The sequence below is a fragment of the Eublepharis macularius genome, chromosome 2, assembly GCF_028583425.1.
Source record: "Eublepharis macularius isolate TG4126 chromosome 2, MPM_Emac_v1.0, whole genome shotgun sequence".
NCBI lineage: Eukaryota > Metazoa > Chordata > Lepidosauria > Squamata > Eublepharidae > Eublepharis > Eublepharis macularius.
In genome coordinates, this window is record NC_072791.1 from 166,899,867 (window position 1) to 166,912,706 (window position 12,840).

At 43.1% G+C, this 12,840-nt stretch overlaps 1 protein-coding gene across 1 annotated transcript in view; it reads left to right on the plus strand.

Moving 5' to 3' along the window:
* Positions 1–2,377: 2,377 nt before the first annotated feature.
* The window catches only part of KALRN (kalirin RhoGEF kinase), a 717,152-nt gene continuing 706,689 nt past the window's right edge, over positions 2,378–12,840 (plus strand). The window contains exon 1 of the mRNA XM_054971242.1: positions 2,378–2,450. Within this exon, the coding sequence (XP_054827217.1) occupies positions 2,378–2,450 (73 nt within the window). The remainder of the gene's footprint in view (positions 2,451–12,840) is intronic.

A 12,840-nucleotide genomic window follows, 5' to 3' on the forward strand; every position in this document is an offset into this window, starting at 1 on the left:
ATTTAGGGGACTCCCCACATATGTGAAAAGTGTAAATCAACCAAAACATAACAAAACAAACTCAGACTGGCCTGATAGTGAATACACATCAAGAGACTCAAAATGTTGAAAGCAGCTGAAACATATAAAGTGGAGGGCAGGAGAATGAATCTACTTCAAATTATAGAATTTTGGAGGGGGGAATGTGAGATAATCTCATTATTTCCCCCTCCTTCAATTTCATATGGAATAGACTTGTTGTTATTCATTAAGCATCATTACTATTTGTGTTGGTTTGCAGAGTGACATCAGACAAAAATGGCAGATCTGTGTCCCCAAAGAGGTTTGGGGGGAGGGGAGGCAAGGGTGATATAGAATGAATATGTGCAAATGCAGTTATATGTATTTAACCATTATTTTGGCTGAAGATCAAAAGCCTTTGTTTTAGGCTGAGGATCACGAGATTAACAGTACAACCCTAAACAGAGTTCTAGTGGTTTAGACTGGATTAAATTTGCACAGGACTGTACTGTTAAATTGGTACTGTACCACTCAGATATAATACTTTAAACAATTGTATATTAGCAACTGCTCTTCATAAAAGACAACTATAATAATCGTTGGTAAGAACTATGTCTTGTAATCTGCAGGAGCTATAGAATCTGTGGTAAGGACCTTCCGTTTTGCAAGTGATGCAAACACTTGCAAAGTTTCTAACAAAGGTACCTGCTGGAAGCAGACTGTCACTCCACTATTACTTTCTCCTGAAAAAATTGACATACATACAACCAAGTACTTCATCTATGTGGAGTCTTTTGAGAGAGCCAGATTATACATCAAAATGCTTCCATGTAACCTTGACTCTTCAGAGATGCCCGTATTTCAAAAGTGGTCCCCTCAGCCTGAAGGCATTATCTTGAGGGGCAAAGATGTGGGAGGTAGAGGGCAGGGGCTTAATACCATGTGGAGCAGTGATAACGGCACAGATAAGTGCTTTCCATTGACTCCAAGCTTCGCCTTAGAAATAACCCTGAAGGAGGGGACAAAATCACTTGCTGGAAAGGAAAACCTGTATTTTCTCTCTCTTCCCCATTCTCTCCTTGTCTTACATAAACCTCTGTGGGCATCTTCCAAAATGGAACTTCAAGTCCTATTCTGGAAACTGTCAAGCGCTGTAATTACTGTTTGGAAACCACCTGATCCTACAGTCTGCAAGAATTACCAAAGTGACGACTGCAGCGCCTTCTCTCCTCGCCTCCCTCATCTCTCTGAAATTCAACAGGAGACAGTCCTTCGCCTTCTCGGAGATTCCTCCCCCCACCCACCCCCGCCCGCTTTATGCACCTGAAGGTTTCGCAGCCTCCTCCCGTTTGCTTTGCAATCTTCCGGTTAGGGACCCAGACCGATCTGAATTGCTGTTTCAACAACGAGAGGGCACGCAGGGGTGAACCGTCCCAAGACGACAAGGCGGGGGGAGGCTTCGTTATGGAGGTGGGCTGGGAAAAGCCTGTGCCTTTCCCGGCTTCTCTCGGGGCAGACGGAGCAGCCGAGGCGAGGGCGCGAAGCTGCTCTGGCAGGGAAGGTGGCCTGGGCGAAGGATCACGTCTTGCGACGAGCGAGGGGGCGGCACCGTCGCTCTTTGCAAGAGGGCGCGTCCCCCGGCCACGCGCGCACAGGGAGCCGCTTTTCCCGGTCCGCGCTTCTTCACCTCCCAGCTTTTCCTGCTCCTTTCCAGGAAGTCCTGCCAAAGCTGTTTGTAACAATGAGAATTAAAAGGGCTGCCGGTGCCGGCGGCTGCTGGTGGGGACACCCTTCCACAATAAGAGCCGGCGGCGATCGGGCGCCTGGAGGAGGGAGCTGTCACCCGCGCACAACCGCCTGGGGTTTTGTTTCTATCGGAGGCTCGGAGTGAAAATCATGTTTGAAGCGACTAGGGAGGGGGGCATTGTCGGCAAAGGGGGTGGCGGTGGGGATCGATCCAAGAGCAGCTCTGAACAATAGAGTGAGAAAGGAGGGGAGGGGGCGGGCGCAGCCTCCCAGTTGCCGCTGGTGTGTGTGTCTCCGTGCGCGCCTTTGGAAGAGGAGGAGGAGGGACCCCCAACACCCCCCCCCCCAGGGCTAGGGCAGCAGCGGATCGCAGCAGACCCCATGGCAGAGATGGGGAGCGCCCGGGCTAGCTGCTGAGCGCGCCTCCATCGCTCCCTCCTCCCCTTCCCCACACGCCCTCTCCGCCGCCCTCCCTCCCCTCCCCTCCTTCTGGCGTGCGCGCGAGGGAGCGTGTGTGTGTGTCTCCTTCCCCCTCGCCCCTCGCCTCTCCTCCTCCCCGATTCACTGGATATTACCCAGCTGCCGGGATCGCCGCCTGCTGCTGCGAGTCTCCTTCTCCCCGAGCCCAGCCATGAACCCCGCCGAAGGGGCAGCGGAGGAAGGGGCAGTGCCCGATTCCGAGGTGGATGCCTTTTTCCGAACAGGTAAACGCAGAGGGAAGGAGGCGGGTGGGTGCGAGAGAGAGAGAGGCAGACCGGGCTGCCAGCGCCCCGGCGAGACCTGGAGGCGAGATTTGGTGGCGGTTGATGTTGCGGCGTGTGCGATGCTCGATTCGCTTTGTTTTTTTAGGGGGGGGGGGATCAGGATGGATTTGAGGGAGTCCCGAATGACAGGGAGCCTCGACCGATCCGCCCCTCTGATTGTCTGTTTCTTTTCCCAGTCGGCATTGTTTCCTTCTGCTTATTGACAAAAATGCTTCTTCCCTCCTCCCTCCTCTGGTAAGACAGAGGAGAAGACACTTTCAGAGGAGAAGCCGCCGTCTCTGTGCAAAGCGATGCTTTTTGTGTGTTTGGCTTGGGTCTGTTTTCACGGATCAGAAGGGGGGGGGGGCTCAAACTGTTGGCTGTCAATCAGTCCGAGGAGGCAAGCCAGACTGATGCCTCCCACCTTTCCCTCTCCTGAGTCTCCATTCCTTTCTCGTGTACATATCTCTTGTATTCTTCGGCTTGGTGGCTAGCAAATTATCAGCATATTTTTAAAATGCTGCTTTCCAGTCCTCTCTCAGGAATGGAGTGATCTTCAATCACTTTTGAGAAACCGAGAGCAGGCTTGGTTGCAACTCATCCATTGCCTCCTAGACCCCTCTGGAGTTCAAGCATATTAAGGCATCACTGCAGTATCCTGGCCTCCCCGCTTTTATTCTAGGAGGTGTAAAAGCTGAATGAGTGACTAAACCATGGCTTTTCATAGACTATCCAGAGACTCACCGGCTCCCTAAGCATGCCTCTTAAGCTGATGCACAGGTTGTGTCTGGTGATGGAGCCAGAGGCTTAGATATTAGCCATCTTTGAGCTACTGCCTACAATATGTTACCTTGCCAAATCAGTAAGGAAAACTAGGATTCGGGGTGGGAAGGAGAATAATAAATAACCGTAATGAATCACTGTGGAATGCCATTCCCATTTGACTCCCCCTATCTTTCTGCTTTTACAGGTACCTAGTCTTTGATTTCACCCATCAATATATCTTGTTTTGTAAACGCTCCTCTTTCGCTGGCATCACTGGCATTGCATGTAATCCTTTGGTCCTTGATGAAGTCCTGGAAATCCGTTCCTGTCTTTCTGGTACCACTTGTGCACTTTTAGCCAATTAGCACCCCAGTGACCCATAGGTGGCTGTGCTTGGAGACTTGACTGTTGTGTGTATGTGCGGAGGGGATGTCGCTTGAAAGGAGCAGTCTTCATGCTATGAACTTTCCAGGCAAGTCTTTTAGAAGGTCATCATAGAGGACATGTCATGATAGAATTCATTGTCAGGGGAGTGGGTGTTTGCTCTCTTGTGTCAGACCATGCTAAAATAGCAGCAGAAGTTTGAATAGAAGCAGCTGCCTATATGTGTTTGTGTGTGTGTGTGTGTGTGTGTTTGTACACTGAGATAACATAAAAACAAACATATGGGTATCTTCTTAGCTCTGATGAAAGTGAAAGAAAAATCCCCTTTCTTCCAATATCTTCTAGTTCCATGAGCAGAACTTTCAGGGGTGGAAAAAAACAACATTACACGCAACTTAGTAGAGTCTTAATTAAAGATTGGAAAGGATTAAATGCTTGACCCTCCAGACAGGGGCTGCTGGTTCTTGTTCCTGCAGAGAAAGGCTTTGCTTTTCCAGCTGCCTCTCCCTCCTGTTTCAGCCTGATCAGCAGTCACAGCGAGTGTTTTGGTCTCCTCCAGCAACAGCAGAACAACCGCCCCGTGGCTCAGACTTTTCAAGAAGTTGATTCCTGCAGATCCATGACAGGCCTCCTGGCTGCTCTCCATGGAAGGCTGCACCCCATTTCTGTGAATAGGCTTTGATCTCTGAGGATAAATTATAAAACTGATGGACTGTGAGTGTGTCTCATGAGCCACGTGCATCTCATGAACTGCCTGTTGATGCCTTAACAGAACTACAAGCAAAGCAGTTATGATTTTTCACCATCCTTTAGTGTTGCAAGCACCCTTGGGCTGTGAATAGGTTAAAGGATGTTTTCTTTAGCCAATTTCTCTAGACCTTCCCCCCCACACACACCTATGCCTTTTACTTTTTATATGGTCCATTGACTTGCCTTATCATTGAAAGGTTAGATTGAGACATTAGTTGCTTAAGTAACTGCCCAGTGACACTTTATTATAAAGAAATAAAGCTAAAAATAATCCTCTGATCACACATTTCCTCTTCTGTCTGCCCCACCAGAAATTCTATGCCAAAATAATCTCGATTATAACCCTGTTTAGATGTCCCATGGATTTCCTGGAAGGTTTCTTGGTATTTCAGACATATTCAAGGCAGTAACTAGTTCAAAAGTCTTCCATTGCACTTGTGCGTGCTGTTAGGTGTAAAACACTTATTCAGTTTAACATAAGAATCCGTTATTAATTCATAGAATTGAAAAAAAGCTTCATTTGTTTATAGTTATAACAGGCAGGCTTTATATTAATACAAATAATGCTGATTAGCAGAGCTTTCTTCTGGCTGTGGGCCTGAGCTTGGCAAAATCAAATAACTCTTATTGGGGGGGGGGGAATCTATCTAGGGAGGCTTTCTTGTTTTATCTCTGCTTTTTGTATGCTTAGAGTTTGTGTTGTCAGTGTGGATGCCAGATAGGGGATGGCAGGGAACAAAGAGTAATCAACAATGTGTTCAAAGAAGAAAGTCTAGTACAGAGAGCATTAATAAGCAAACAAAATATTCTAATCCAGAAATATCCTCTCAATGAACATTTCTAGTGGTGTCAACAGAAAGAACTGGAATTTGTGAATTCACAGAACTCTCTTGGAAGTCTATAATGTAATAAGTATGATCAGTTTCTGTATTCTCAAGGGCTATCCATTTCTCCAGTGGTCTGACACTGGAAGTGAGTTTTGTTACATGAACTCCATAATAAACCTGGCGCAATCTACTAGTAAGGGTTTCTCAATTATGGAGCACATGTACTTAGGCCTACTGTTAGACACAAATGCGTTCATTAACATTACATAAATGTTATATACAGAAAGAGAAATGTGGTATTAAAGGAAAGGGTACGTCTAATTTGTACAACTGGGAAACATTTGCCTTTTCTTGGCAAATGAACCTGTGGTTAAACATTTCACCTTACCTAAATTAACTTTTGGTCGCACCCTTAGACACTAGTAAGAAATTGCTTTGGGGGGAGATATGGCTCATGGTCTATTAGTTGCCTGTTCCTGCCATATACAGATCAAAAAGTGCAGGGCTTAGAAAAAAAACTTGCCCGTACTCACACGTCCATTTTTTGTTGTTGTTCTGGATTACTCCAGAATAGATACCTTCCATTTGATTCTAGGCCAAATTCAATGTGCTGGTGATTGCTTTTAAATCCCTTTACAGTCTGGAGTCATGTTAGTTGAGGGTGTGTCTTTTCCCATATGTGCCTCCTTTAGATCTAGCATAGAAAATCTCACGATGTCTCAGTCATCAAGACTGAGTGTTCTTGATCAGGAAATCAAATGCCTGCCAAGGTGGGATCCAACTCCCGACTCTCAATGGGGCACTTCTTGCTTTGATGGTTAGGAGTTTGGGAGTAATACTAGATGCCTCCTTAACAATGGAGGCTCAGGTGACAGCGGTTTCCAGGTCTGCCTTCTTCCATCTATGGCAGGCCAGACAGTTTGCCCCATATCTTTCAGCCCATGACCTAAAGATAGTGATCCAAGCAATGGTCACTTCCAGACTAGATTACTGTAACTTGCTCTATGTAGGGCTTCCCTTGGGTCTGGTCCGGAAATTTCAGTGGGTCCAGAATGCAGGTGCGCATGTGCTTGTGGGTATACCGTTTAGGGCACATATAACTCCTGTCTTACAACAGCTGTATTGGCTCCCCGTAGAATTCTGAATCAGGTTCAAGGTTTTGGTTTTAACCTATAAGGCTCTTAGCGGACTGGGACCAGCATATCTATGGGACTGCATCTCACCATATATGACCCAGAGGGTGCTTTGATTAGCTAGAAAAAATCTGCTGGTGACCCCCCGCTCCTGGGAGGCTCGTCTGGCCTCGACCAGAGCCAGGCCGTTTTGGTCCTGGCCCCGACCTGGTGGAACACTGTCTGCAGAAACTCAGGCCCAACCAGACATACTATCCTTTCATCGGGCCTGTAAGACGGAGTTGTTCCGCCCGGCATATGGTTCATGCTGGGGTGTAGGTGTGCCTCCTCACCAGCCTCCTGTTGGGGGTGGGTATTGTGTCACCCTCTGAGCTTTCCATCAGACTGGTTGCTCTCTCTACCTCCCACCCCTTGAACGTTAATGGGGCAAGGCATATTTTGGGAACCACCACCTGAGTTTTATTGTTGTATGAACTGAGTTTTATCATTATATGAACTGTTTTATGTATGTTTGAATGTGTTTTAACCTGGTTGCTACTCTGCTTTGAGCCTGCCATGGGGAGAGCGGACAAAAAAATCGAATGAATGAAATGAAGGTATGCTAGATTTGGGGCTTTGCCCTTTTAAATAGATTAGAAAGACCCATTTTAGATGGGGTTTTAAAAAAATCTTGAGATTTATTGACTGCCAGTGTGTCTTCTAATTATGTTGCTGGATTGTACTTTATGGACACAACTGTTGTACCCTAGTTGAGAACCGTTGCACTGAAAGGCAGATTGTAAATGGATTAGAATTTCCAGTTCACGTTAAAGAGTGAATACTCAAAACCATTAAATGCTTATTTGTTACTTTTGACTATTGTTTATTCATGTGGAGAGGGCGTGGCCCAGTGCTCATCCCAGTTTCAATTCCTGGCCTCTCCAGTTAAAGTCCTTTACCTGAGACACTGCTTGTTTCAGTCCATTTCTCCAGCTGCTTTTGGGCTGCAGTAGAAGAACAAGATTTGAGTCCTGTAGCTTCTTAAAGACCAACAAGCTTTCCAGGGTACAAGGTTTTGAGAGTCAAAGCTTCCTAAAAACTATCCAATGAATGGAGCTTTGCCTTTTGAAAGCTTATACTCTGGATATCTCATTGTTCTCTAAGGTGCTACTGAACTTGAATCTTACTGTTCCAGAAATGGAGTTGAGAATGATAAAAAGTGCCTAGAGCAGCTGAATTGTGGTATGGGGAGGACTCAACAATCCTCTCTTGCATGTTACCTTTGCTGTTAAAGTAGAACTCTTCTCATTTTATGTATGATCAGTCATGTGACCACCATGTATAGTTTGGTGCTCTGTCTCCAGTTCAACTATAGTTTTATTACTCTTCCATCTCAGCTCCTGCAAGAACTTTTTTGGTACAAGTAGAATTAGCATTTTAAGCAACACTGTATTAATGTGCAGGTGTTCATTCTGGCTTAATTAACCCAGAGTGATTCCACAATGACCACATTGTCTTAAAGCCAGAAATATAAAGAATAATTTGAGACAGTTGCCTATCCTGTGTTCTTTTAGTCTGGGGCCCACCATGTCCTTCTCTCCTTGTTGGCCTTATTCAGAAACCAGAATGCGTTTTTTCTTGTTTGATCAGCTCTCTGGGCCCCTCAGAAGAGGCCAAGCAGGGTACAGTCAGGTTAAAGTATAAATATAATTTACACAGAAGAGGTTTTGAAGGATTACATGTTGTTGCTGTAGGATATTTCTGTAAGTGATAATAAAGAGACCCGCTTGTCTTCATGGCAGTTGCAAAAAGAAAAAGAAAAAAAGATACTGTCTGTACCGCCTCCCCATTAAACTGTATTAAGTGTTAACAATTTAACAATTTGATTTTGTATGTCAGGGTAGTTGAGAGAGGCCTTCCAGTACTGATCAGAAACTAGATCCCTGGTCAGATATTATAATATCAGAAAAGCTATGAATAGCATCATTGTGATGTTTGGGATACTGTTAGAAGAGCAAGAATTAAATGAGCAATCTGAATATGTCACATTTAATGTAGAAATTTTAAAAAATCTGATCTAGCTGTCATGTGGTTTTCTCCCTCTTTACAGGTGTTAAATTACCAGAGCAAAGCCATCAAGATTGCATCATCACCTATTATTGCTCTTATGAATGATGTCTGTTATTATTTTGTACTGATTTGAGCTTTGCATAGAAATACCACAGTCTGCACTTCTTGCATTTTTTTGGTCCCACTTTTGACAATTTTTGACCATTTCAACTATTTCTTTCTTTATGCCTATGTGTGTACACATTTTTAAAATATCTGCCAACTGAGGACACAATTTCATGCATCTATGATGTGGTCTCCAGACAATGAAAGCGTATGCCATAATAGCAATGCAATCCTAAGAAGAGTTACGCTGGTCTAGTAACTCTTCTTAGAATTGCACTGTAAATCTGTTAGTCTGTGATGCAATATTCTTTTTGCTTTCTTATGTTCCACTAGTTGTTGATCACATAAATATTTTATAGGTGTGTTAAGTTTTATTGCTTATCCACCAGGAGCTTTCTAAACATGGCAAACTTAAAAGTTACATAAATAATAATGCATAAATTCCAATTCTTTTAATATAGGCCCAAGTTTATTTAATGCTTGTATGTTACTTGGATAAATAGGATACAATTGGATAAACAGGGCTGTTCGTAAGTTCCCAGTTGTAAGACAGAATCCAAATTGTGCTGCTGATTGTAGCAAAAGGGAGTTTTTTGTAAACTCACAGTGGGTTTTAAAAAACAAACGATGTACTACAATAAAAGGACTGTAGAGTGGAAAATCAAGGTCCCTGTCTTTCAAGAATGTCTTTATACATCTTGTTTGAAAACAGACAAAATAATTTTTGCTTAACTTAAATATTTGTAAAGGAGAAGTGACAAAATAATCATACTATTTTGAGCAGTAAATCGACCAGTGAAGATGATGAAAATGGCGAAATCTAGCCATCCATAAACAAGGTAGCAGTCTATGCATTTGGGAGAACCTTCCAAGTATAAAGAAATATATGTAAATTAACTCAATGGAGACTTGGTAAATTAACTCAAACAGTCTTAATGAGGATTAAATGTATTCTAAAATGGATGGAATATTCTAGCCATACAGCTTAGAGAGGGACTGTAATTCTCAAAATTGCTTTTGCACTATTTATTGAACATGGATTGTATTTAATAGGAAGAAGCACAGTCTGAATTAGATGAGGTTCAGAAGAGTAGAAAAACAATGCTATACTTTTTTAGGGCAGTAAATGATTCTCTTTATATTGTTGCCATTCGCCTTTATGTTTTAACTTCTACTATTGTTTGTTAGGGGACATGTGATGGACTATTCTGTTAATAAATACGTTGAAAATGATTGGCAATAACACTATTTGATCAGTAGAGCCTCTAGAAATTATGTCTGCAGAGGAGAGTTCTTGAGGCTGAAGAACTGTATGGCTCTTAATAGGTCTCAGACATTGAATAAATCTTCGTGGTTTTGGTCAAGGGCAAGTTTTCATAATGCCGTTACTCTTCTGGCCAGACTTCATAATGGATCTGGTCAAACTCCATGATACATGTTAATCAATGAGGCTGGGATGTAGAATAAATTCTCACATTTGGGGAGGGAATCTCTGAGTTGACTTAACACTTTTGCTCTGACATATTATTAAGGAGAAAAACATACTACCTGTTGGTAAAAACAGCTGGGATTTGGGTGTTTTACTTGATTTTTGTCATTTGACCATTTAGGGGTTGTATCTGTTTGAATACAAGGTCGGGTGGAGGAGAGGACATTGTGCTTTCTGGTCTGTCAGCAACATTTAAAAAAAAATTTCATCTGGTCACTAATTCCAATTGTAGCTAAGAAGGTAAAGTAACTGTGGCCAGTGCGATGATGTCACTTCCTGGAAGCACGTGAAGCATGAGGGTAGCATGAGGTAAATGCCAGGTCCCCTCTCCTTGCTGGGAGGTTATAGGGACAGTTTCACCAGTTAAAACTGAAACCCCATGCATGTGTTGTAGGCCTTTAATAAAACAAGAGAGTACTCACCTTTTTTCTTTTTTAAAAAAACTAGTAACAGTAAGGGTGGTCCCTGTATCAATTAGTGAAACCACGTTGGGGTGGTGGAGGAGTTAAATTGCCTTTCCCTGTGTTGTTCCAATCTTTCCTGGTGCTATAATTTAGCTTTTAAAGACAAATGGAGATCCATGGTCTCACAGTGCAATCCTAAACAGAGTTACTGCAGTCTAAGATAATTGAAATCAATGAGTTTAGAGTGAAGTAACGCTGTTTAGGATTGCACTGTTAGTCTCATCCAATCTGAATCCCTTGCCTAGGTGTCAGTATATCCCAGACTAGTAGAGAATATGGTAAGTTGCCATTACTGTTTCTGCCTCTGTGATAAGATCCTGGAATGGTCTGGAGGGGGCCACAGATTTTAAAGTTATAATTGGAGTTTGGAGAAGTAAAATAACTAAATGTGCACCTTTCAAGGGGGAGAATCCAAATAGAGAATTCTCCTTTTGGACAGGTGCACGGGGCCTCTTGCATGCAACTAGGAACCAGCATGAAGTATTTTGTTGCTTCAGCTGCTGTGACTTACAGTTCCAATGAAGTTTCAGTATAGATAACAAAACTGCAATTTTACTGAAGTGCTGTGATACAAACTGTACAGTAACCATCAGTATTTATGAATATATGAAACGAAAATACATGTGGAGTACTAGGCTTTATTAACCCAGATTTCCTTGTAATTTATGACTTGAAACATCAGCAGGGCCGAGGGCCAAATGAGAGGCATTTGTGCTCATATTTTATTTGGATGAAGGTCTTGCATTTAATGTTATGGTGAATAAACAATTCCCATTTTATAGCATGGAACACAAACCCAGTATTAAACCACATGGGGATTCAGAGCTTTGCCAGAGGGTCTTGAAATCAGAGCTAGAAATTTGTAATGCTGCAAAGGAAATCTAAACATAGGCAAGAAAGAGTATGCACGCACACATGGATTTGACTAATGCTCGATTTGACACACATGTAAGAACAAACACACACACAATCTGTAGGATTTATACAGCCTGCAATCCAGTCAATTCTGTTTTTCAGCCATTAGTTTTGTTCCTCCTATTAGAGAAAATCAGAGTGCCAAAAGTTCCCTGATGATGCTAGTCAGGGCAGATGTTTAGGGATTGCTTCAATAATTTTTCAAGGGAGGCTAATGTTCTAAAGCAGGCAAACTTCATTATGGCCCTGTCTATAGCTTCTGACATTAGATGGATCTTCAGGACTACATCTGAAATATGTAATTGCCCTTTGAAGCGGAGATTCAGTGTTCATACATAGGGCAAATCCACATTACTCATTCTAAGTCGCATGTTCCCCGCATTCCCCACGCAATCCCGAGTGCCGGTCACATTACCTCATTAAACAGACGCATTTCATTCACATTTCTCCCGAATATGTGGTCACAGGTTTTCAACGGGAGTTTCACGGTGGCCGTGAACGGGCCAATGAGCAATTTACGCGGTTTTTTTAAAAACCACGCCCCTTCCTGTCTCTCCGGCCGTTCCTATTGGCTGATTCAACTTGCAAGTGCTCCGTAGTCTGCAAAAGACTGTTTTTGACTTCATAGCATTGGATTTATTGATTATGCTGTTTCTGAATCAAATCTGGTAGTTTGAAAAATCATTTTGGGGTGAATCCATCCTCAGAATGGACTCGCGAAACTTCCTTTCTAACTGTTTTTTTTAAATTTTATATTACTGTAATATCGAAATTACAATATCCTTATAAGGAAATACAATATCCTTGTAAGGCAAGATCGAAATAACAGAAAAGTAATTTTAAAAAAAAAGGCGGGAAGATTTGTTCCCTCCCTCAAAAGCGGAAAATGCGAGTGTGGGGTGAATGCAGATTCGGCCAGTGACTATCGGGAACATAATGACACTCCAAGGAAGTGAAACTTCAGTAAAATTCAGGCACTGAACTGTCCTGCATAGGAAATGTCCACGAAAGCTTCCCACATGCTTCCAAATTTCCAAAAAAGAAACGGGAGAAAGCCATCAGTGCTGTCAGTGGGGGAAAGAGAGGCATCATTATCTTCAATGATGTTTCTTTATAAGGCAAGATCGAAATAACGGAAAAGTGCGCTCAAAAAAATAAAAAAAAAATGGGCGGGAAAAAAAGGTCCCGCCCAAAAAAGCGGTTTTCGAGCGGCCGTGTAACCGGAGGGACGCGCGAGAAAGACGGATTGGAAGCAGGAATGTGAACGAAGAGGAAAAAATCGCGGATTGGAGGCAAATGGAAGATATCCGATAAACATGCGGGTAATGGGTGAATGTGGATTCGACCAATGTTAACTGAAACTTGGATGTCCAGCCAAATTAGTCCCAAATTGACCTACTTTGTTTATCTCTTTACTTACATTTACAAACAAGACATGTACCTCTAAAGTGAGAATCTCTTTTTTGCCAC